Source organism: Dufourea novaeangliae, unplaced genomic scaffold (assembly GCF_001272555.1).
Source record: "Dufourea novaeangliae isolate 0120121106 unplaced genomic scaffold, ASM127255v1 scaffold168, whole genome shotgun sequence".
Taxonomy (NCBI): Eukaryota; Metazoa; Arthropoda; class Insecta; order Hymenoptera; family Halictidae; genus Dufourea; species Dufourea novaeangliae.
In genome coordinates, this window is record NW_015374062.1 from 2104931 (window position 1) to 2131768 (window position 26838).

A 26838-nucleotide genomic window follows, 5' to 3' on the forward strand; every position below is an offset into this window, starting at 1 on the left:
CAGAAAGAGGATAATAAATTAAAACTTTATAGATAAAAAGATTATAAATGAATATATTGTATGTGCAGCTATTAAAATTATATTACTTATGAATAACACAAATAGCTGCGGATGAACATCAAATTATCTTACATAGGTATTGAGATGTTACATTAACTTTAAGGAAGAACGTATGTCATTTCCAATATGTTAGACATCCTTGAGAAAACAGAACTGTTTGAATAAAGTAACATAATTGAAATTCTCGTGCATTGCTATCATGTAAGTTCAATTTAATGTTTTTGTATGAAGATACACACACATTAATAATTCGTAAATATTTAACATGTATTACAATTTATGGAAAATTCACAGAAAACTATCATTTTAAACCATAAAGTTTGTAAGATCTATTGAAATACCCATGTTGGGAACAACAGCACAATGTACTTAAAATATTTGTTCTGCTCAGTTTGTCTTTCTAAAGTGTTTCCATATACTTGCTTTATCGTCCCAGTTATCAAACTAAAAGTATGAACATTTCTTGGTAAACGATATTCAAAACTGGTGATAATAAAGCAAACCATTAAAATTACCAACTCCGTTATTAAGACCTTCTGTTCCATATTTTCAGTAAATCTTACAATCATTTAGATAGTTTTAAGTTGAAAGAAAACATCACATATGGTCCCTCGGATGTGCGTCCTTTTGAAATATGAATGTACACGTTCGCGACGTGTCAGTTTTTTTTTTCTCATTTTTTTAGGGGCGGGGAGTGATTGTTATATGAAACGAACACAGAAAGCAAATCATAGAGAAAAAACACGTTGCTCGATTTTTATATGCATTTAAATAAACGTGTACATTACTACTGTCAAAATTCAAACATACGCAATGCATCGTTGGGAATACGTTAGAATGTAACATGTTGGCAAGGAACTCAGAATGCGAAGAAATGAATATATACACATATATATAGTCTATGATAATGATGAATGTGGTCTTGCAAGATCTGCGTGTGACTTTTTGGGGAATCACTGGTTGGTCGTATCACGTTTCACCTTCTCACGATCATTCTTCCGAATGCCCTCGGAATTCATAATATAACTGACTGAGAGAGAGAGCTAGGGATAACGAGAAAGAAATATAGGTAGAGGAAGATGTGGTGCGAGTATTTTACTACAGTGACCTGGCAGATTCCGATATTGAATATTTTACGATGATAGAAGAGAAAATGGAACATACGAATGACTTTCTGAATGTACCCTGTAAGCTTTTTTTCTATGTCGGACTTTTTATATCGAAGATTTTAACCCCTTGCCTTACGGTCTGTTCTGACACTGTACACTCGAGAATTATTTTATCGTTAATAATTTCTCAGATACAAAAGGATCTTTATTCTCGTGGCAAGTGTAACAATTTACTCTAAATCTTAAATATTAATACCAATGAAACAGAATTTCAGTTCGACTCGAAAAATAGTATACGTGTTTATTAAATCCAGTTTAAAATTGTCATCGCGTGTCTGACTTGATGTTACGAGGCAAGGGGTTAAAGGATCGTAAGTGACTCGAAAGTAGATAGGAATTAAATGGGAAGGATCATACGATCTGCAGTGCGTGTCTGTTGGCAGTGAAGAGTGATCGTTGTTCTTTTCACAGTGATTCTGTATGTCTTGTAATTTTAAGTAATTTATCGAGGCATGATAATTTATAACTGCATTTATTTTGTGTAATCGCGCAAAAAGAACCATGTGGTGCAAGACTCGATTTGGAATTCTAAACGGTTCGTTGTACATCTGTTATTTATGTTTGCCGAAAGTACTGGTGTTAGTCTCTAACAACATTTTTTTTTGTTCCTTTTTTTTATGAATAAAGTGAACTTCAGTTACAAAACTCGGTAGCATATTAGATTCTTGTAATTCATAAATCGAGAGAGAGAGAGATTGACAGGCATTTGATAAAACGATTTTGTAACATGTCAAAGAAAATACATATGTATATATGTATATATCGTGAAGATATTTACAGTTAGATCAAACTCGATTGGCTAATAAAGGCTATCGCCCTTAACGTAAAACGACGCAGGAATTTCTACTTTTACGATATTCGTACATTTTGAGGTGCATTGTAAAGTTTAGTCGCGTTCGGTGGTTGTTAATGGTCAATTGATTTTGTTCCGACTGTAATACAACTTAGTCCATCATCGTGCATTGTGCTGCAGTAACAAGAAGATCGGAAACTTTTAAATCAATATTTAATTAACGATTAAGAGACTGATCGATGTATTTAGCAGATAACTTTTATTTACATACAACTATTAGAGATAGGCAAGTATATTGTACCATTTCGTGCATACGTTCATGAAATTCTAATAATAAGGAACGACGACTGCCGCAACAAATATATCTCGTTATCGCAATGATTATTAAATATTGTATGGTATAAACATTAATTATTTTAAAATAGAATATGCCACTTTCAAACTATGTACAACTTTGTAATAAAACAGTTTAACACTTAAGACACCATCAGTCGTACAAAATCGGAACAACAATACGAACGCGAAACATGGGGGTAACTATTTCTAATCGATCGATCGTACGGAACGTGTCCGTTTTATTCTGATTCGATTTCGTAGACTATATGCGTTAAATATATAATTCTTCTTCACCATCGTGTGTCGTGAAATTGTTTTTTTAAAAAAAAAAGAAAAGTCAAATTAACACCAATCGTGAATCAATGGATTTATACTATATTAAAAAAGAAATAATAATTATATATACATCTATATATATACACGCGTATAAAAGAAGTCTGTGAAATACCAAATTTTGATAGATAAATAAAGAATTACGTGAATATATATATATAGTATATACATAAACATTTAGGGGATGCGCAATATATCTTTCTTTATTAAGTGTATCTCTCATTTTGTTTCTTTGGTTTATACAGATTTACAGAAATAGAATTATCTATCTATATTACGTCGTTGTTGTTCTGCTGTGATGATTAGTCAATACGACATGACGGTCTTATGAAGGTACATCAGTTTGATGAACGATTGTAACCGAGAAATCGAGCTATTGCGGGGATTCTCAATCTATTTCGTATTTGAAAGTTTGGAGATCTTTAAAAATTTATTTGAATCTCGGTAAGATTAGGTGATTATTTAAAAAAAAACATTGTTTCGAAGCATTTTGCATTTGGAAGCTTGATTATCTGGTAACTGTTAAGTCTTAAATCGAGTAGTCAATACTTTAACCCTCTATGTTTTTATAGTAGACCGATAGGTTTGTGTAAAATTAAATGGTGTTCGGGATTGAAAAGTTTTACGAATCGCCTTTTCGTAAACGTCTAAAAAAAAAGAAACGATGAAAGTGCAATTAAAGACGTGTTGCGGTAATCCGAAGACATTTCCTTAGAAGAACGATATAATTATGCAGATAGAGGGTTAAATTGTAAATTGAATATTTTCGAACAATTGTATCATAGTACTCGCATTTAAACTTGGACCGATGAAAGTGCAAAATGCTTATACAAAATCTATTATATATACATAATCCCATAATGAAAACATTTTGTAGAAATTCCTTGTATCCTATATTTAATTAATCGTAATAAAAGAAAAGTCAGAATGAAAACCGAAAGAAGTAGCAAAATTCCATGAAAAACGAACGGCTGACATTAAGTGATCAATAGAGATAATGTCATTGATAAGAGTATCAGGCAATTTGAGAAACCCTGCTCTACCGAGTTATGTTCTTAAGGACACTGTTTTTCCTCGTTAACTTTTTATATCGTTAGTACGAGCCAAATAGCGATACGGAGGGATGGATGATCTTGATCGTAATTCGTTCGTGAACAAAATCGAAAACGAGGTCATCGAACGTGTAGTCAAACTCGACGCAGTGCGATTTGAATGACAGAAAAATGATAGTTACACACACACGCAATAACTAGGATTACTGGCATAACAATGCTCAAGGGTCAAACTTTCACTCGAGATCCTTTTCCCTGGTAACACACGTGCTCCAATAAGATCTCGCAATTTTTCATACGTACATACTATTGTACACACTGTTCGAATGATTCTTACCGGTCGATCCATAAGCCGCCCAGTTACGAGCGGCAAGAATCAACCGTTTAACGCCGCTATATTAATACTCTATAAATATTTCGAATAGCAATGTTTTGTAATTTATATCCTTACACGAGTATACATATTATACTCGTCTTTGTATAGGTACTATTGTACATAAGAGTTTTTTTACATCATATACGTACGGATGATATACATTATATATATATATATATATATACGTGTATGCGTATTTTAAAATGCTTGTGTAAATCGCATACTGAATGAACATTTTTAACTACTGCGCCGTGATCAAACTGCGAAAAAGTATTATGTACTTATTCCAATTGTTGAGCATTGATTAAAATGTTGTACACAAAGTTCATGCATTATTCTTAACTTGTTTTGTGCAGTAAAGTTTTTGCATACTTGCGCGACATACACTTTATTTGTAGATTTTTTCACACAAATGAATTTAAACATGAATCCGTTGTAATATTAATAGATTAAAATGTGCGTAATTCTAAAATAGTATCAGAAACTACTATGATCAAATATACAGTTTGTTTAAAACAATTATAAGATAATGAAAATTAAAAATATTTCTTTATTATACAGGTAATGTTAAAGAATAACATTTAGTTTTTGTTTGATAAGATATATTGATAAATAGGGGGCATACATACTACAGTGTTTAAACATTGTTCTCGCACACATGTCACGTGCCGACGGCGTGAGAATAGTCATCATTTTGTTACTCTTGACATTTTGCTGATGAAAGAGGTGGATGAGTTTATCTAAGGAGTTACTTGTTAAACCTGCCTACATTTCATACAGCTTTCGTTATAATATAGGTAAGTTCTTATATTATCCTTTAAACCGACTGTTGTTATAAACTTTTCAATACATCGAAGAAATGCTTGTTAACATTTTACGATGTATCAGTAGAAAGAAACAGTTTATGTAAGTCCTTCGAATAATTGAACAGAATACCGTTTATTTCGACAAAGATACGTTTCATAGCACCGACGATACAATACACATATTAACTATAACCTCTGTCAATACTACACAAGAAAAAACAATACGAAATTCATCAACGAAAAAGTCATAAAAATATCAGTCGATACGTCTTTATATGTCAAAATTCGAACTTTCATTATCGTGTTCTGGCGGCGCTCGGGGTGTTGGAAAATGCTTTCGTTCAGGCAAGTCGATTGGTAGTACTGTTCGCGACGCGAAACGGGCATGACTTATTTTTCGCGAACTAGACGTGCTGCGGGATCAATGTGTTACATATTCGGTGTTATTCTTTGTAGGTAGAATTTAACGATGATTGAGCTCGTCCGACCGCGACTAGTAACATTCGATGTCACCGGTACGTTGCTCATGACGAAGTTGGAGGAGCATTACGTCCAAATCGGGACTCAGCACGGCCTGTCAGTTGATCCCTGCAAATTGGCGCGAAGCTTCAAAAATAATTTCCACAGGTTAAGCATTGAGCATCCCGTGTACGGCAAACATACAGGTATTGGATGGGAAAACTGGTGGCGGCGGATAGTTCACAATGTTTTCAAGGATCAACACAATTGCATCCCTCAAGCCACACTGGACAAGGTGATAATCGTAATAATATCAGGGATGTACATTATTCTAAATACAACAAATATCGGATGCTGCCACATGATTGTATTAGATATCGCGAATAAGATTAGCTGGCATCCGGATAAATTATGCGCATTAAGACTTTTGAGTAAATTATCGAAACTATTGAAAAATACGAATAAACAACGTAGTAATTGTATTTATATCAATCAACTACATTTATTATTACGTACGACTTATTTTATTATCGTGCTTTTGCAAACTCGAATACTACGCGAGTAGAATGTGAAACAACGAAATATTATAATTGAAGTGCGGATGGTTGATATAATATATGTACATATGTAAGTATACATATTGTGAATTGTTCTGCTTCATAGTCGCAGGCCCGGGGCTATTAAACCTTCGAGAACTCGATGTTGTTTGTACGACCCATTCCAATCAGTCGAAGTAAAAAAGATTAAGTGAAAGCTAAAGTAAATTAACAATTTGTTAATATTTATATAACAAACAATTGTATAAAAAGTTCTATATAATTAATAAACTTGTTACTTGTTATTCGATGTAAATATTTCTACTTTCATCATTGCAAGTTACTTATTGTTTAGTACACCGTATAAAAGTTATTCTAAAGGAATTCCAAAAATAGGTTATAAAAAAATGTGAAGCGCCGAATTTAGCTCATTTAACCGAACTTGCTACTAACTATCGATGACCCTGTTTATCGTTATGACCCCTAGGTTGCTAACAGTTTGATAAAGTGCTACAGCACAAGCATGTGCTGGCAGAAATATCCCGGCACGATCGAGTTACTGGAGTATCTGCAGAAAAAGGGCCTGATATTGGGGGTGATATCAAATTTCGATGAGAGATTGGAAGCGATACTTCTGGACACCAGAATACGGTTTTATTTCTCGTTCGTTTTAACATCTTATGATTTCGGCGTGGAGAAACCGGACCCCACGATCTTCGACGAAGCGATCAAGTTAACAAAAGAACGTCACAGTATCAATGTGACTCCCCAGGAGGCGATACATATCGGCGACTCCATAAGCAACGACTACATCGGCGCGAAGAACTCCAATTGGAATGCCATTCTCGTTAAACGTGATAACGACGCAGCAACCAAGCAGAAAATCCCTAAAGAAGACGCCGTTAAAAATCTTGAAGAATTGCGACTACACTTTTCAACGCTATTCGACAGGAAAATTAAATATGCATAATTTGGCGAAATCATTGTCACAAAACGTATCGTTCCTTAAAAAATATTCAAGCATGGATGTAACCTTTTTTTTCGTAAAAAAAAAAGTGACGTAGATGATTTTTATTGTTTATTTGCTCGTTAACATTTGAACTGTGATAACGTTTCTCAATGGACATAATAATTAACGAATTAACTATTGTTATTCTGATGTACATATGTGTTTAGATTATATAGACTATAGACTAAACATGTAGTAATACGTCTATTTAAGTACTAAAATTAACAATATAGTACGTACTGATATTAATTTAAGTAATTAAAGCTTTAAACGTTTAACGATAATTGAATTCAATAACTAGCAATAGCGATTTTCAGAAAGTATACACAGTATACATTTATATTTTTATATAACAGTAAGTTTTTTGTTATACCAGCTTAAATGATTTTTATAGAATATTTAAGGTGTTGGGTTTTTAAAATTTTATTCAATATTCGTTTATATGGTTATGTAAAACCGAACATTTATCAGACACTAAAATTCTAACGAAATTTTGTTAGTTAATCGTCTACTGTTCAAAGAAGTGTAAACGTGTAGGTGGTATTATGATATCACTTCACATTTCCTGGTAAAAAGATAACTGTCTTAACGCTTCCTAAGCGATGAATAGTAAATTTTAGACATTAGTAAATTTTACACTCGCGACTAAATATCCAAACAGATTTTCGGTTTTCCAATATTTAAACATTTATTCTTTGAAATCAATCGTCAGCGTGCCTGATTTTTATAGTTTCTTTATGATTTCAAAAATTTACAATTCGACTTTTGGTAGAATTTTAAATACCTGCAGTGTTAGTGTTACAGAACAAAATGTACAAAAACAAGAGTTAAAAAGTAGTCACATGTAAAGGTGTAGGAGGAAGAGAAGGAAGAAGTCATCGTTTCCTGAGTAATCTCTTTCTTACTTCCGTTCTAACGAGATACTGATTGTTATGTACGAGCACTAATAAAGCGATCTATAATTTTCCAATTCGCGTATAGAAATATAAATCTATAAATTCATTCTTCTTGTACCGGCCTCCATCGAATACAAACCTATCTTCAAAAGAAGTAACAAAACCAAACAATTTTTGTAAATTTCCAAAAATTTGTTTAGTCGGTACCGATAACTAAACAGCGACTTTTCATACCAATTGCTATTTTTAAATACTATTTCATCAAATTCGGAATGAAGGAAAAATTAATTTCATCAATTAAATAGATTGTTGAATTCAAAATAAGATAAAAAGTTTATTAATCTGGGTCAAATTTTGTTGTCTCATTGAGTGTTACATACTGCAGATTTCATAAATAGGTAGGAGAATTTAAATCAAATTATATATGAAATAAAAACACCGATGTAAAAATTATGTGTTATGTTCGATAATTATGTGTACTGTTTATATAATAATTTTAAAAATCTTTAATATCTAGGTTAGCAATAACTGTACCTGTATATATGTATTTCTGTTAATAATAATATGTATAACGAAACCCTATAATTCCATCACTGCGCTTCTCTCGGCCTGTTCTTGGCCTGCACTTTCTACCACGAGTGGCGGCGTGTTACCACCACAAACGCCCGGCGTCGGACACTCGACTTCCCCACGCACAGCCTCACTCACGACTCCTCTCGTTCAGTTTCCCAGTGAACTGTCGCGTGGAGAGAGCCTTTCTTCACGGTTTCCCAGTCTTCTATCGGTCGAAGAGGTTAGAACGAGAATTTACCCTTTTGTTTCGAAGAGTCCGTGACACTTGGTGCGAGCATTGTTCGTTTATAAATTAGTGAACGATTTATAGTCAGTTTTGTGTTCCATTCCACATGTGAATGTAAACTATCTGCAGATATCACTCCTCCCTCCATAGGAGGCGCGAGATTTTTTTAGCTCGAAATTATTCGCTTGTTTCGAATGATAATCGTGAAGTAACACTTCTGGTTTTTTCATTTTCTTTTCATTTGGTCGATATCTGTTTAAATTTCGTTCAGTGATTTATATTATATATATATATATATGTGTTGCTTTCACGGGATTGAATACAGGCAACGATAAAATAATTTTAGAAATGTTTTTGGAGTATTGAACGTAGTTTTAGAATCGTTGTAGTTTCAAAAGTTATCCAAATGCATAGACGTTGCCTAACTAAACGCTACCTATAGAATAACTTTTAATATAACGCTTATTTTGAATTAAAATTTTAGACTTGACAGTTTCATTTTACTTATGTAATATTGTTTTATTGGTTCTGAAAGAAATGTGTAATTTAATCGAGAATTACTTTACATATATAATTACTATATCAGAATTACTATATGTATGTATGTATCTATCTATTCTCAATACTTTAATTATACTACATATACAAAAGAAAAAAGCCGGTGATATTATAGTTCGGTATTAGGATGCAATAGAAATTCACAAGACTAATATGGGGATTAATAAAACTTAGACAGATAAGAAGGGGAGGACAGTTCACGGAATGCGGCCTTGGAAGTAAAAAGTAAAAAATTTTGTTGTGGATCACATTGATGCCGATGGACTCGATCGAGAAACAGTGCTTACCCTAACCTTTAAAAAAATAGGAAAAAGTTAGGGTTCAAATTAGACTACGGATTTTCACCGAAGAAAGTGGATCGAAAATTAAACAAAAAGTGGCTATTGAGCGAAGCTTAAATATGACGCGAGGAAGACACAAGAAGATGTTAATATTACTTGTTATCTCCATGGCGGTAGTATTTGCGGAGCCTGAACCTTCGGAAGAACTTTACAGTAGATTCGCAAAAACTAGAGATGAAGACAAGTGTTATGATGACACTGGAAAGCCACAGGTTCGTACTCTCTCAATTGTTATCGATTTATTTCATACTTATAACTAATTTATGTGTATATATTTTTTATCTCTGGGTTACGTTAAGCTATAACATTTTGTTATCTCATTTTTCTCTGATATAAATCAACTATAAGTAATAACACTAGTCTAGACATATAAATACAGCCCAGAACAGGCTTCTATTTATTCTTAGTCTCCACAGTTTCGACTTTTTGGAGGATATTACTACATTAGGTTATCAAAGTAAGGTTCGAAGTTACATCAACGTTCGTCGATAGCCACGGGAAGATAAAAGTAGACGAACACCCTAATCTTTAAAGCATTTAAGAAATGTAAAAATTAGAAAACGAAATTTGTTTCTGTAGTAGTTGTTACTCTGTAATAAATAGTGAAAATTCTGGACGCTTCCAATAGTAACTAATCTATGAATATCTATGGAAATTTACGGTTTTTAAAAATTTATGTTCCTTATCAAAGCGTCTAGGGTTAGAGTAAAATAGCGATATCTTGAAATTTTATGAATTAGTCAGCTAACCCAGATATCGGAGCGGAAGTGTTGTGAATTTAAAATTATCAAACTTACAAACTCTTCTTTCAATAAATCTGCGTATTATCTTTATTTTTTAAATTTAATTTCCAACAAGTAGGATATTTCAGAGCCCTTCTGGAATGCTAGCATGCCCTTATAAGGATTTCCCCGTAAAAATTGTTCCTGGAATTGTTTAGAACGAAACTACCTGCGGCTAGTCGACCAAAATGTATGACCACACTATGTACAGAATTGGTTCCATAGTAATGCCTGTACCCCTACAGAAAATATTTTGCATTGTTCTCTTCCGTACATCGTATGTTTACAAATTCGTTATTCTTATTGATTTGGAAAAAAAATAGGTAACATTGAAAAATTGTTAACAGTTAGATTACGTCTTTTATGTATTCATAATATACAAAATAAAATACATATAATATAATATAAAACCTCATAAAGTTTTCTGATTCTCTTAAGTCTGATCAAAAAAATCCTTCGATCGAATAAAATTAGACTTTCACGTTCATTTTTGAATCTTTGCCTCCAAAAAAGTAAATTTGGGTAATTATTTAAAAATTACATAATTTAAGGTAATTTATTTAAAAATCTGCAGACTGTTCGTTTCTAACAAAATGAAATATAATTCTAGGTTACGTATAATAAAACGGCGGAACAGGATGTTGAATTTTATTAATCAGAAATTATTGTCGAACGTGCTGTGTTGCAGAGGTGTATACCACCTTTCGAGAACGCAGCGTTCAGCGTGACGATGGAAGCAACGAACACGTGTGGGCAGGACAGGCCAACAGAGTTTTGTAAACAGACTGGCGTTCAAAAGAAGTCCTGCGAGATATGTCGGCCCGGCGATCATCCGGCCATGTTCCTTACCGATCACGATAACAATGACAATGCGACCTGGTGGCAGTCCGAAACAATGTTCGAGGGCATCGAATATCCGAACCAAGTTAATCTCACTCTTCACTTAGGTAGGACCTCGAAAAGATTATTTTACAAATAATTGCTAACACAAAAGATCTTTAATGTTAAGATTGATTCGGCCAACCTTCAATCGAGATTCATTACTTTACTTGAAATTACCGTCGTGACAGTTCTTCTCGGAATTAGATAAAGCTTAGTGAATCTCACAACGACAGATAGAGAGAACGAGAGTTCATTCATCGGTATCCCCGATGAACTTTTAACACGTCCTCAATGTTTGTTATTCTCTGTCTCTCTCAGCGCCGCCCCGCCATCTTTTTCCATTTTACTTCCTTATCTATCAGGATGCGTGCACGATGAGATAATTCTCGGAACACGAACGATGAAGAAACACAGGCATGGCATATGGAGCTCGAGCTTGAATATTTTATTTTTTGACGGGCTCGAGTTTCTCGTTTTGTAAGCTGTCATATTTGATCTTTGGGGATTTGGACATTTTCGATTATCATTCGCTATAATATCGGTTAAGTTTCTCATTAAAATTATAAGTATATTGAATAATGTACAGGTGTTTTCTTATTGAATAAACAAGTACAGAAAAGATCACTGCAGCGAAAGGAAAGCTACTGCGATTAGAAGAAGGCTGACATTGCAATTTCTGCATTCGTTAATAGCGTGTGCCGTTAGAAGATAATCTTCTAAACTATTCCGAGGCCACAAACGCGTTCGCACTTATTAAATTCCATTTCTTATCGCGGTGTAATTGATATTCTATTAACAAATAATTGTAATGAATAGAAGACGGTTTATAAGACGGCACCAAGAATCCGGATAATAGTAGACTTCGTAAAAATGGGAACTTCGTAGAATCTCTGTCTGTGCACCACATGTTCATTCACGAAAGAATCAGCCACTTGCACCCCGCTGGCTTTACACTGAAGATCCCAGTGGCGTAGAACTCGTCCCATAATAAATTTTTAATACCAGCATAACGCTTCGTAATTCTTTTTAGTTTTGATCGTAACTGCATTTACAATTGTGTCTCCACATTTCACGATTTTATCAACAAAGTTTAATGAAATTTTTATTTCATTCTCAATCGAATGCTAGTCTTGGTAAAGGAAATAAATTGTGCTTCCGATCCCGTTTTTAATAATTAATCAACAAAATTTTGAACTTATGTAAACATCTGCAGTCCAATGATAACATTTATGAAATATAATTTTAACAATGTAGAATAACGATTTTAATTAATCGCGTTTGCTCTATATAAGCAAACGTGGGAGTGAACCACAGTGGCGTAAATGTAATTTATTTCTCCGTAATTTTGATATTCAAAGTCAATGTGATTTAACTTTAAATGATAGCGGGAGGGCATACGGTAACGTAGAATTCATTAACGCTTTCGTGACATCCCTTATAGTATAAAGTACCCGTATAATACTGATATTTTTGGCTAACTAAATTAAACGAAAACTCGCAAAATATTAATATTAATTTCGATACTATTTTGGTTTTTGTAATAAGGTCCAGAAGTTTCACGAAAGAAATGAAAAAAAACTGTTTTATTTCATAACACAACCTCTCTATATTTACGTAAATAATAAATAATAATAATACTATGCGAATAATGAAAGCTAAAAATAATATTAACTTCTCTCTATCAGATTAACCCTTTGCACTCCGAATTTCTTAATTCCCCATACACTTTGTCCCTCCAGAGGGGACAATCGAGTGTAAAGGGTTAAGGTTAAGTTGGAAATATTTTAGACATTATTATATACGTAAGTCGTTCAGTACGCCTGGTAGATATTTTAATTTACACATTTTTGTTCCTCGCAAAGCTCTTTGAAACGAATCTAATTACAGGTAAGACGTTCGACATAACGTACGTCAGAGTGCTTTTCGAGTCACCGCGTCCGGAAAGCTGGGGCATCTACAAAAGGAGAAACGAGGACTCGTCATGGGAGGCTTATCAGTTTTATTCTGCGTCTTGCAGAGACAATTACGGTCTGCCGGACTTGAAGGAGACCGTGAGAGGTGACGACACGAGGGTGCTGTGCACCTCGGAGTATTCCGATATATCACCCTTGACAAAGGGTACGGTTGCGTTCTCCACGCTGGAGGGTCGACCTTCCGCTTACTACTTCGAAACAAATGCGGCGTTGCAGGTATAACTTCGTTCCCTTGGACATTTATTGCTCTACCGAACGGTAGGAGTGAAACTTTACTGCTCAAATATCGGCTGTTATGTTTTATTTTTATTTATAACGGTTAAAGTATAGAAGACACAACGGAATGTAACATATTAAGGGGTTACATACAATCCTATTCATAAATATTTGGATACTTGTCGAATACGAAGTAAATGTAATGAAACATAAAATTGTTGAAGATTCGAAGTAAATACTGTTTATGGGATTTTAAAGCTCCATGGATAACGCTTTTCTAATACAAAGTAAGAGAAGTGGCGTGAAATAGAATAAAATAGAAATGTAGGTTCATTATTAAGAGAGTTATTAATATGAAAATAGCGTTAGGTTCATCGAATTTTCGATTTTATTATGTCTTTTTTTTTATATGAAACAGTGATTTTAAAATGTATGTTTGAGATTGTTATAATTGAGAAATATAATTCATGTTAATTTTGTCGGTTGTATAGCGGAAAAGATTTAATAATAATTAATGGTCAGATATTCATGTTGAACGTTGCTTTTGTTTCTAGGATTGGGTTCAAGCTATAGACTTAAGAATTACTCTGGATAGACTGAACACATTTGGTGACGAAGTGTTTGGCGATGATCAGGTATTGAAATCCTACTACTATGCGATCGCTGACGTCGCCGTTGGTGCACGTTGTGCCTGCAATGGCCACGCGGGGGAATGTGTAAACAGTACCAGCGTGGATGGAAGAACTCGCAGAGTATGTAGGTAAGATGCAGACGTATTTATCTTAGCAAATACTGATTTACTTAACACAATCAGAGATCGACATGGGTATTAATTATTACTCAAATAAACCAAACATCTGCAGAAGTATTGCACAATTCATTTTCCCTTTGAAAACCAAGGTCAATATTTATCCATTTTTATGCAATATACTCTGTTAAAAAAGTTAAAAAAATGTCTTATCATCCCCCCCTCCCCTATTATTGAAGTCTCTTACAATTAGATTTTGTAGATTTATGTTATATTTTCATACACAACAGTTTCCAAAAATAATTTGCATTAATCCTCTTATTCTGTTGCGATCGTTAGGTTTTGTTTTAATTTTCTTATGCAAATTATAAACTGATTAGGTTTTCTAGTTTTTCTAAAATTTTTTAAATACCTTGTTAAAGTGTATATTAAACTTATTTTATACAGATGTGAACACAATACCGCGGGACCCGATTGCAATGAATGTTTGCCATTTTTCAACGATGCACCTTGGGGACGGGCTACCACTACAGATGCGCATGAATGTAAACGTGAGTACCCAAACTATCTTTTTCAAATTTTTATATTGTATTTTTCGGTTATAAAATATTTGTACCCAGTTTTCTGGAACTGGAACCAAAATAAAAACCGCAGATCTTGTACATATTATCAAAGGTACACATGTTAACTCGGTCAAAGTTATAAGACAAAACCCCATAATTCACAGACAAGATCAAGTACAATGAATGGGTATGTGAACTTCTTTATACATTTCTGTGAAGATAATTCGTCGTTAACATTATACGTCGGTATTATGTGACACTCTGTATGTTTTGAATAAACCTTATATAAAGAAAGATTTATATAGAGGCATATTAAACAATAATATATGTAGTATCTGATAGTTAGTTTTTATCAACAAATTATGTGTCTGCAGTATTTGGGACCCGTAATATAAGTATGTATATATGTTAGAACGTTATATAGTGTACGAAAAAGAACGTGCCGTAAGAGTGTGTGTCCTATGAACTAACACACACCCGTCAGCTGTATGGGCGATGGGAGAGGATATCTTTGAAAGGTCGGCATTCTGGTCAGTGTGTAGGTGGGCCTTGGCAAACCTGCTCTTCAAACGACCGTTTTTCACCGTTCTATATCCGGTGTCCAAAGAACAGTGCTGACCATTATCGTAAATCACGGTTTCATGTACCCTATCCGTTTTTTACAATAGTTGACAGAAATGTAATTTCGAAAATCATACGTCAATTTCGTGATTCAAATCTTAGGTTGAAAAAATAATGGGGGGATAACGTTTATAGTTGACGAAGAAGTTACTTTTTGTCATTTTTATCTCGTATAAAAATATTTTTAATACTGCGAGTGTATGCAGGATGGTTTTCAGTGTTTCAGAGTATCTTATTAGATGAATCATATGCAAATTGTCTTCCTTCAGCAAAAATGTTTCACAGCATTCATGGATTATCAAATACATACGGGAGTATTGTTATTATTTCAAATAGTTTGACAATCTTCTATTATACGGACACGTAGATCTAAACAATCAGCCGGCCTTCGATAGACAAGCTGCTTATCGCGAAACAAATCGATTGGATTGGAGTCGGATTTATAGAGTATTTATAACAATATTTGTTGCTATTAGTCAAGCAATACCGAAAGAAATATCCTCGCATAGAAATCGACTTTATTGGCCCAATGATATTATTTGCGAAATAGATTTTCACAAATATGAATGAACCATTTTTAAAAGTTGTTGGTTCACAAATTTATGTTGTAATAATTTTTCAATGTTAAATAAATATGTTTCATACTACTACTTAGTTAACATAAATACTACTTCCTCATACGGGTGAACACATCGACAGGGTGCCCCGTGAAAAAATACAAACAAGATTTTTTTATTTTTTTATTAAGAATGCACCACTCAAAATACATTCGCTTATTTTAAGAACACCTTTGACTTTCACCTACCACCTATTTTTTAACCGTACTATTGCCGGTTCATCCTCAGAAGAGTGTTTTTGTACTCCGCGTTGGCGAAACATTTTTCTTCTACGGCATTATGGGTATCGGCGTTCCCGAGGCGGCGACGAGAGTTTGCGTTCACGATCACGTTGGCATTACCTAACCAGCTTTACCTTTTACGTTCATTGCGCGTTCTGAAGTGGGGATCGTTGGCAGCGCAGCAGGGGCACACACAATGCAGCTTTTCTGTAGAGACCGTCGAGAGCTCAGTGGCCGAGATACACACCGCGATACACACGGCGATCATTTATTTGTTTATTTATCGGGGACGATTAAGCCGCGTAGTTACGCCGGATATCGTGAATGCAATCGATCCAGGAATAGAAAGAATGATCGTGATCCTGTAACGATGTGATCAATCACTTGCTAATCGACGTGATCGTCTCGATAGAGATTATTAATTACTCACTTGCTTGTTTTTTTTTTTGAGTTTCCGATCGATTCCCCTTTAAACGATGGTTCTGAACGACAAACAAATTTGTTAAATCTATATACAATTCCCCCGAGTAGATTTAATTTTATATTAGATTCTTTGCGATCATGTCGCACCGGAATTTCATGTATTTTTCTTCAGACCTGGAATTATGAATAAGAATTCGCGTGAAAAGTGAGGATAATCTGGTGTCAGGCATAGTTTCGGTTTGTAATATTTACGATGGGATTTTTATGGAATGTGATATTAGTCGTGGCATTGGTATTGGTGAACGTAACGATATCAACATCGTCGAGATGGGACGGGATTCTTCCGTGGTACTCAGGATCTAGTAAATATCTAGATAAATTTATTATTAATGAATGTTTATGTTACCATAAAGTAGTTTCTATTTCTTCTTTTTTTTGGGGGGGGGGAGGATGTTTCGTGGACTGTGTCATTTATGCTTGTTTACGATTTTACAGCCGTTTTAACAAATTGCAATTTTATCGTTTTTCAGCTTGCAGCTGCAACGGATATTCGGAGAGATGCTACTTCGATAAGGAACTGTATAAGGCGACTGGCCACGGTGGTCATTGCCTGGATTGCCGAGCGAATCGTGATGGCGCGAATTGCGAACGTTGCCGGGAGAACTATTACCAGCGTCCAGAAGACAATTACTGTGTTGCCTGCAACTGCAACGAAATTGGTAAACCGATGCGTTCATCGTTCAACCGTGTCTTGAATATTAGCATACAGAAGGAGGTCGTTACCTCGATGGATATTCTATAGTATCATCCACAGATTAACTTCCAAGTTTGTTCGTGAATAATGATTATTTAGGTTATGGTCCTCTCTAAAGTCAGAACTGGAGAACTTGCGCGCAAGGCGGAGTGTTATGAGATTGAAAACTGATCAGTCCACTTTAGTAAAAAATGTATTACAAATGTAATTGCTTCTTTTCCGAGTAATTAAGATTAAAAGTCGTACACACTATAAACTATACTCGGCTTTAAACGGTAATAGTTATTAGAAGTTCGTATGTACTAATAGGCGAATTTAGTTTGTGTAAACTGATAAACGGGGAAACGTTATGTAGTACTAGTTTGATTATCTTAGCAGAATGTAGAGAATTGTAATTCCCATAAAAGCATAACTTCGAGAGGAAATTGGAGAAAAAGCATTTGTGAAGTTAGATATTCTTATATTTATAAACGAAACAAAAAATTACTATTATGGTATTATCGAAAAATGATTATAATTCGAACTCTGTTGCAGGTTCTAGAAGTTTGCAATGCAACACAGAAGGGAAATGTCAGTGTAAACCTGGCGTGACAGGAGACAAATGCGATCGTTGTGCGGCTAATTACTACAACTTCGGTTCATACGGTTGTACGTCCTGCGAATGTGACACAGCTGGTTCATTTGCGAACACACCAAATTGTGATCCTGTCAGCGGCACTTGCCGCTGTAAAGAAAACGTTGAAGGAAAACGTTGTCGAGTGTTAGTTCGGATATTAGAATTTATATTTGAATAGTACAGTAGAATCTCTATTCCAAGAACGAAATAAGAAAGCAAAAAAATAGTCAAATAATCACTTTTCTGGCACTGATTATTTCATACTCGCCAGTGTGACTGAAGCAGCATTAGTACAGATGAAAACATTCATCAGATCGATGCTATATAGAAAGGAAACATTTCGTAAAATACTTCATGGTAACGGATATGTCAATAAGAATGTTATAGAGATTTTAATGTGCTGACTCTAAACAATCTTTGAATTAAGCGATTCGATTTATTTGTCCTAATTATACTTAATGGCGTTTGATAATAGATGTCGACCAGGGTATTTCAATCTTGCAACAGAGAATGAATTCGGTTGTACGCCATGCTTTTGTTACGGACACTCGTCGGTGTGCAGACCAGCAACTGGCTATTCCAAGCTTGTGATCGAGAGTATGTTTGTGAGAGCAGCCGAACGCTGGACAGCTACCGTTGCTGGAAACCCGATACCGCTTCATTATGATCCCCTTACTCAAACGATATCTGCTACGGCATTGGACCGAGACAACGTTTATTTCGTTGCCCCTGGTAAATATACAAGCATGCAGCATCCCGTGTTGCAATGATAATGTTGTATATTATTATTAATATTTAAATTAAGATATGGAAAAAAAATCAATAGTAAAGAAGCACTATGAATGTGTAATATTAAGGGAAAATCAATAATGCGCAGACAGATTCCTTGGTGATCAACGAGCGTCCTACAATCAAGATTTATCATTTACGTTGAGAATTGGGGAGGCTGGTCCTGCGCCTACAGCTCGGGATATAATACTCGAAGGAGGAAATGGCGAACAGATAACACAACCGATCTTCGGGCAGAGCAATCGTTTACCCACCGTGACGGTAAGTGAAGTAACATAATTATCAAGTTGTAAGTCGAATCTATTGAGATCTAAAAAATTATTATCCATCCTTCCGATTGTTCTAATTAATGTATTACATAATCATGTTTGTTTATGTAATTACAAGCTAGAAATGGAAGGTTTGGTGTTAAATTAATTCATTGCGTTGTTACAGCCGCAAGTGTACCACTTTAAACTTCATGAGCATCATAAATACGGCTGGGAACCACATTTGCCTGCTCGAGCCTTCATGTCCATCTTGTCTAATCTAACTGCTATAAAAATTCGTGGAACCTACACTCATCAAGGTACACAGTCGATGACATTCGAAACTACGCTATGGTTACATTAGTGAAATTCCTAACGGCTATATTCTCGCAGGTAGAGGTTTTTTGGATGACGTCAAGTTGGAAACAGCACACCGGGGGGCGGCAGGTGATCCTGCCGATTGGGTAGAGCATTGTCAATGCCCCCACGGCTACGTGGGTCAGTTTTGTGAATCATGTGCACCTGGATTCCACCACGACCCGCCAAACGGTGGTCCTTTCGTTCTTTGTGTTCCATGCAATTGTAACGGTCACGCAGATATTTGTGAAGCTGAAACTGGTATTTATTTAGACGAATATAGTCGGTTATACCGCTTTCGTGGAGCGGGACTCCCGACTGGTTCCACAATGAGGCACTTTGAGGGTGACCGAAGGCTCATTGATGAAACCGCAACCAGGGCCGTGTGTATCTTACGAAAATATATACATTTACTTTGCATCTCAGGCCCCCGTCATCTCTTGCTCAGTAATATGTAATTTCCGTATTAACGAAGAGTAACCTATAGTTTTGAAAGTTTAAGAAACATATGAACATTTTCCGTGAATGCTACAACTTAAACATTTATTTACGACGAATATAGATTTGCACGAATATAATAGCAATTTTACAATGGCAAGTTAGTTTCTTTCATTCTGAAAAGGTAGACGACGTGTAATAAAACCGGTTGTTTTTTAACTTGTATGCTGTACAAAATTTTGTTAAATATACCCCCCAAAAAAGCAGTTCCAAATTGACATTAGCGGCCCTGAACGAAGGTCGAATGCGATAAAAGTCTCATATTACAGGTTTTACGCCCAAACCTAGTGCCTAGTTGTAAAATCAGTCGAGGGTCCCGCTCCATGAAAACGGTATAACCAAGTATAAGCTTCTCGCAATAAAAATGTTTCTCTTTTTAAGATTTTTTGTTTACTAATAATACTAATTACTTTTAGGTCAGTGTATTTGTCAGCATAACACGGCGGGTAGCAACTGCGAATTGTGTAGACGCGGATATTACGGCCATCCGTTAAAGGGCACACCCGACGATTGCAAACCGTGTCCTTGCCCTGACAATGGGCCGTGTATATTGCTTGGCAATAATCCGGACCCCATTTGCTCCGAATGTCCATTGGGTAGGACGGGACCCAGGTGTGAAACGTGCTCGGACGGATACTTTGGAAATCCCGAGAAGGGCATAGCTTGCAGACCTTGCGACTGTAACAACAATATCGACTTGAACGCTGTTCGAAATTGCAATCACGAGTCTGGCGAATGTCTGAAATGCGTGAATAATACGGCTGGTTTTCATTGCGAGGAGTGTCTTCCCGGCTATTACGGAGAAGCGCTGTCCGATCGGAAAGAAGACGGATGCAAGCTGTGTCAGTGCTATCCACCGGGCACGGTCGAACTTGACGATGGTAGAGTAGCACCCTGTGAACAATTGACAGGCCAATGTAAATGCAAACCGCACGTAGTCGGTCGCAACTGTGACAAATGCGAGGAAGGGTATTATCACATATTGAGTGGGGAAGGATGCGCACCATGCAACTGCGATCCAGAAGGTTCCTACAATCGTACATGCAATCCCATTAACGGCCAATGCGAATGCAGACCTGGCGTTACCGGCCAACGTTGTGACGCCTGTCTTCCGTATCAGTATGGTTTCAGCAGAGAAGGATGCAAGCCTTGCGATTGCGACAACATCGGCTCGCAGGATTTACAGTGCGATGCCAATGGGCAGTGTCCGTGTCTTACAAATGTCGAAGGACGAAGATGCGATCGTTGCAAAGAAAACAAGTACAACAGACAGAATGGTTGCGTCGATTGTCCAGATTGTTATAATCTCGTTCAAGATGCTGCCGACGCTCATAGAGAACGTTTGACTGAACTGGAGAACACGCTCAAAAAAATTAACAGTAGCCCGACTGTTATAAAAGACACGGACTTTGAAAAGGAATTGCAGAATATTCAGACCAAAGTGAAAAATCTCCTGAAGATTGCGAAACAGGGATCTGGCAGCGAGAACAAAACATTGGTAGAACAATTGGATGAGTTGCGCGATCAGTTGAACGAAATTAGCGATGTCTCGCAAACAGTGGTCTTGACTGCTTCCGAGGCACAGAAAACCACTTCTGAAGGATTGATGAGCATCGACGAAGCAGAAAAAGTGCTCGACAGGATTCATGCTCAGTTAACCGACGCAGAAGATTATTTGGCCACGGACGGGGCAACTGCTTTGGCTGATGCAAAGTCCCGCGCGGAACAAGTCGGTCAACAGAACAAACAGATGACTGGAATCGCACAAGAAGCACGCGTATTGGCAGACTCAAATGTCGACGAAGCTATGAAAATTCATACCCTGGCGGAACAAGCTCGGAATACAACTATAGAGGCTTACAATCTTGCAAAGAAGGCTATATCAAAATATTCTAACCTGACCGAGGACATTAGAGGCTTGGAAAATAAGTTGGAATTACTAGAGCACCGCATGAACGAGGTGAAAAATCTTACCAGCATAGCGGCCACTAAATCGTCGTTTGTGTCTAAGGAGGCGATAGATTTATTGATTCTAGATTTGACGCTCCCAACCATTGACATCGAGCAGTTACGAAATCAAGTCGATAATGTCAATGCCGAGGGATTGCGATTAAAAGAGCAAGCACAATTGTTATTAGATCGTCATGAAAGTCTGATTAACGAAATGGTAGAGAAAGTAAAGAAAAGCGAGGAATTAATTGAAAGAGCGCAGGATCAGCAGGCAGCGACTGCTGAACTCTTGGCGGAATTGGACGGAGCCAATGAAAAAGCGAATGATGCTGTAAAACGAGGCGATCAGACTTTGAAAGAAGCTCAAGAAACATTGAAGAAATTAAGTGAATTTGATGCCGAAGTACAGCGTGAACGTATCAAGGCACAAGAAGCTCTGAAAGATCTTAAAGACATCGAGACCATGATTATAGACACGACAGAGCTAGCTGTACGAGCTGAAGAAATATTACGTGGATCTGAAGATAACGCCAAATATACTCGTAAGGTGGCCCAAAATGCTCAGACATATGCACAGGAGGCTAGTGCAAAGGCAAATGCTATTAGAACTGAAGCAAACAAGACTAAAATAGAAGCACTTCGTGTTGGAAATGAAGCTGAGAAGCTGCACCTCAGAGTTGACACTACAGACTCCATGATGAAACAGTACGAAATTCAAATTGGCCAGGACACAAATATCACAGCGGAAGTAAGACATGAATCATACGTGTCAAAGTGCAGATTATAATTCTGTGGTCAGGTGACAAAACGCGATACGTCCTATTTTTGTAGAAATTGAGATATTTAAGAGATTTAGTTAAGTTTATTTAATAACAGAAATGAGTTGATTGAATTTGAGTTAATAACCACTTCTTCGAACCACTAAAAAAAAATTGTATTTTGAAAAATATAGTAATTTTTCACAGCTAAAAATATTTAAAAATTACAGTACCGTAAAATTAGGAAAACCGCGCAATCACGTTTCACCATCTGATCATATAATTAATCGATTACATAATGCTTTCGTTATTATTCATATTATCATTTCATACTACATAGTACATTTCATAGTACATTTTCATTTTACTAGATAATATAAACTTTACTTTGCTCATCTTTCTCAGGCATACCATAAAGTTGGTCAAGCGAAGAACAATGTAACATTAGCATCGCAACAAGTGGATAAAGCTTTAGACGAAGTAGCGGAAATTATAAAGGAGCTTGAAAATCTGCCAGAAATAGGTTGGTTAATATTTCATTATTGAAAGTTCTTTAACCAATTTCATTTTCTTTTTTTATATTACGCCCTTACATTTCTACCTTTTTATGTAGACGACGCTGATTTAAATCGTTTGGAAGAACGTCTGGTGGCAGCTGAAAAAGAGATTGCTGCCGCAAATTTGGATCAAAGAATCCGGTCGTTAACTGACGCAAAGAATTTGCAGACACAATGGGTGAAGAATTATGAAAACGAAGTTAGCAGATTAAGAATGGAAGTTGAAAATATTAGCGACATAAGAAAAGTTTTGCCAAAAAGGTGTCACAAGCATGTACGATTGGAACCATAAATAGTAGTACGTTATGAACTACTATACTAAAAGTGCGATCGTTCCATTTTTATTTTCATATCGCTACAGGTGCCTTACGTACATTTATGAGAAAAGAATATGAGCTAAGATAAACACTAAAGATCTGAATAACGTATTTAGAGTTGTAACTTTAAAATCAATTTAGACCTCCCTTTAAAACCAAAACATTATGTACCCTCGCATGTAAACTCGGCTTCCACTAGGGGAAAAAGTGGCGTAAGTGTAAGGGTCTCCTACCACTTGGTAAATTTAATTCAAGTACTGAAATAAATGTTAAATATAACGTTAATTTAGCATAAATTTCAGTACTTTCTGATACCAAGTAATAGAAAACCGTTATCCCTACGCCGCTTTTTCCTCTAGCGGAATCCATGTTTGCTCGTGGGTGTACTGTACATTACAGCTGTGTACACGAAATTTATAAAAATCTATTTTATATGAATTACAAAATTATAATTATACTTGCTAAGATATAGTATATCATACTAGTGAATCATTAGCCAAGCAGGATATTACTTGTGCATTTATACTTAGATTATTTTATTTAACGAATATTTAGAACTGTTTTTTTTTTACATTCTTCTTGAAGACTTCTTTCTTTACGCTTGTGCGTATACAAGCGAATGCAATAACGAACCCTATACCAAAGATTTTATATAGTAGACATATGTTCCCTCTGCTCTCATTGCCGGACCATTTTTGCATTATTCAGTTCTTTTAATGTCTTTGTAATACAATTTTTGTACGTCTTTGTACAAACATGTATATAGTATCTATATATGTTCATTTCATTATAATTTCCACGCTTTTAAGTCTTTTTTTTTCTTTTAAGTTCTAGTAGAGCTTCTACAGTTCCTCTGAGAAAAAGACAAGTGTTTTAATTCTCAATACAAGACACTTGAATGTATTACATTGCGTGACTTATTTATATGATTGTAAGAGCGGAATAATGCATTACATTTATGTCGACTATTTTATTGAAACATGAGAAGAAACATTTGAGTAATCAAAAGGAGAACAATAGAAGCCTAAATATATATTATGCAATGTATATCGCTACGAAACTTTTTTATGTATAACATTTTTATAAAGCACTGTTACATATCTGATATGAATAAGAAAATAAACAATCATCGAATCGAGTCGCAGTTCGTTACTGTTCCCTTCGTATTTCGAATTTTTCTCATAACTGTTTTATAAAGTTTTAAACGACCTTTGTTCATATAATATATGCTAAATCTTTCGTATTATTTCACTTGTTTATATACACACCTCGTTGAAGACCTCAACTCCCTGTGAGTGTTGAGTGTAGTGAATCAAATGCGAACTATTCTTCCAGGATGAAAAAATTGTAGCTTATTTTATTATTTCATTGTTATTCCTGTAAGAGCCATGATACTGTGTCGTAGCTTGGTAAGAGGGGTCATAGAACCCCCTGAGCATACGTAGAGACCCACGTGTGTGAGAAAGGGGTATCAAAGAACCCCCAGAGCATACGTAGAGACCCCACGTGTGTGAGAAAGGGATATCATAGAACCCCCGGAGCATACGTAAGAGAATAGAATCGTAGATAATACGTAAAGAACGTAGAATAATACTCTCTAACGGCTGGGAACCAGTAATTACAAGAACATTGTTAAAATCACATTTATTTGTAACGGTTCACACAGTATTCCATCATGCATACCCTGTTTAGTTCACTTTGAACAGCTGTTACACCGTTATACTAACAGCTTTCGTCTTGACCAAGCATCCGATTTGTAGCTTAATGAACGTAGATTAATCCCCGCTCATTGACAATAACAATAAACGACCAGAACACTGTTAAAATCGCATTTAATCGTGGAATACCACTATTTTTTCGACCGGTGGCGCCACCAGTGGCAAATTCCTGAAACTTCTAGCCAAATCATACCGACAGGTGAGTGAAAATTCCTAGTGATGGAAAAATGCGAATATCTCAGTAATTAATCACTTAAAATAAACGTCATTAATCTCAAATTGTCCCCCAGGACCTAATGCACGGACCCAATAGGGCAAAACCCCTGAATTAGTAAAATTAGTTATGCCTGTATTACCGTAGCCCCTTATGGGGCGACAACCCTACTTGCAACAGGTTTCTATCGCGTTTACACCGCTAAACAGGCATGATTCTTCCTCGTCACGCATTAAATTCGAAGTTTTAAGAACGTAGATTAATTCTTTGTAGCGACTGGGAACCAGGAATATTAAGAACATCATTAAAATCACAATTATCTGCAACGGTTGACACTGTGTCTCGTCATGCGTACGTCTTTTAGTTCACTTTGGACCTCTCTTACAGCGTTATGTGGACAGATATCGACCTAATTAAGCATTCGATTTGAAGCTTAAAGAACGTAGATTAATCCACGTCTATTGAAAATGACTATAAATGACCAGAACACTGTTAAAATCGCATTTAATCGCGGAATACCACTATTTTTTTACCGGTGGCGCCGCCCGTGGCAAATTGCTCAAACTGCTAGCCAAATTATACCGACAGGTGAGTGAATTTTCTGGCGGTGGAAAAATGCTAATATCTCACTAATTAGGAGCTCAAAATAAACATCGTTAGTCTCAAATTGTCCCTCAGGACTTAATGTATGGACCCAATAGTGCAGAACCCCTGAATTAATAAAATTAGTTATGCCTGCATTACCGTAACCTCTTATGGGGCGACAACTTGATTGCAAAATATTTCGATTGCATTTACACCGCTAAACGGGCATGATTCTTCTTCGTTTTGCATTAGATACAACGTTTAAAGAACGTAGATTACTATTCTCTAACGGCTGGAAACCAGTAATCACAAGAACATTGTTAAAATCGCATTTGTTTGCAACGGTTGACACTGTATCTCGCCATGCGTACCCCGGTTAATTCACTTTGAACAACTCTTACAACGTTATACTAACAACTTTCATCCTGACCAAGCATTCGATTTGTAGCTTAAAGAACGTAGATTAATCCCATCTCATTGACAATAACAATAAACGACCGGAACATTGTTAAAATCGCATTTAATCGTGGAGTACCACTATTTTTTTGAACGGTGGCGCCATCCGTGGCGAATTGCTGAAACTGGTAGCCATATAATTGGCTAGTAGTTTCAGCGATTCGCCACGCATGGCGCCACTGGTCAAAAAATAGTGGTACTCCGCGATTAAATGCGATTTTAACAGTGTTCTGGACACTTATTGCTATTATCAATGACAGGGGATTAATCTACGTTCTTCAAGCTATAAATGGAAGGCTTGGTCAAGACGGAAGCTATCAGTGTAACGTTGTAATCGTTGTCTAAAGTGAAGTAAATGGGGGACGCATGACGGGATACAGTGTAAACCGTTGCCAACAATTGTGATTTTAACAATGTTCTTGTAATTACTGGTTCCCATCTGCCAAAGAGTA

At 35.9% G+C, this 26838-nt stretch overlaps 2 protein-coding genes across 2 annotated transcripts; both read left to right on the forward strand.

Moving 5' to 3' along the window:
- Window positions 1-5376: 5376 nt before the first annotated feature.
- On the forward strand, window positions 5377-6890 carry LOC107190171 (rhythmically expressed gene 2 protein-like). Its single transcript, XM_015578924.1, has 2 exons — window positions 5377-5679; window positions 6408-6890. Exons 1-2 carry the CDS (start codon window positions 5395-5397, stop codon window positions 6888-6890), a joined length of 768 nt encoding a protein of 255 aa, XP_015434410.1. The 5' UTR covers window positions 5377-5394.
- Window positions 6891-9512: 2622 nt separating this feature from the next.
- Window positions 9513-23388, forward strand: LOC107190192 (laminin subunit gamma-1). The gene is made up of 14 exons (XM_015578956.1): window positions 9513-9735; window positions 10994-11252; window positions 13075-13376; window positions 13931-14136; window positions 14572-14675; window positions 17100-17288; window positions 17858-18083; window positions 18415-18671; window positions 18817-18989; window positions 19164-19296; window positions 19370-19594; window positions 20248-22529; window positions 22945-23062; window positions 23153-23388. The coding sequence occupies exons 1-14, from the start codon at window positions 9583-9585 to the stop codon at window positions 23386-23388; spliced, it is 4863 nt and encodes a 1620-aa protein (XP_015434442.1). The 5' UTR covers window positions 9513-9582.
- Window positions 23389-26838: the final 3450 nt, after the last annotated feature.

What these genes read in the sequence shown, in the direction of transcription:
- LOC107190171 (XM_015578924.1), top strand. Translation starts at nt 5,395, where the DNA reads ATGATTGAGCTCGTCCGACCGCGACTAGTAACATTCGATGTCACCGGT. An exon ending in CTCAAGCCACACTGGACAAG is followed by an intron (nt 5,680 to 6,407) that starts GTGATAATCGTA and finishes TATGACCCCTAG; the next exon opens with GTTGCTAACAGTTTGATAAA.
- LOC107190192 (XM_015578956.1), top strand. Translation starts at nt 9,583, where the DNA reads ATGACGCGAGGAAGACACAAGAAGATGTTAATATTACTTGTTATCTCC. An exon ending in ATGACACTGGAAAGCCACAG is followed by an intron (nt 9,736 to 10,993) that starts GTTCGTACTCTC and finishes GCTGTGTTGCAG; the next exon opens with AGGTGTATACCACCTTTCGA. An exon ending in AGATGCGCATGAATGTAAAC is followed by an intron (nt 14,676 to 17,099) that starts GTGAGTACCCAA and finishes ATCGTTTTTCAG; the next exon opens with CTTGCAGCTGCAACGGATAT.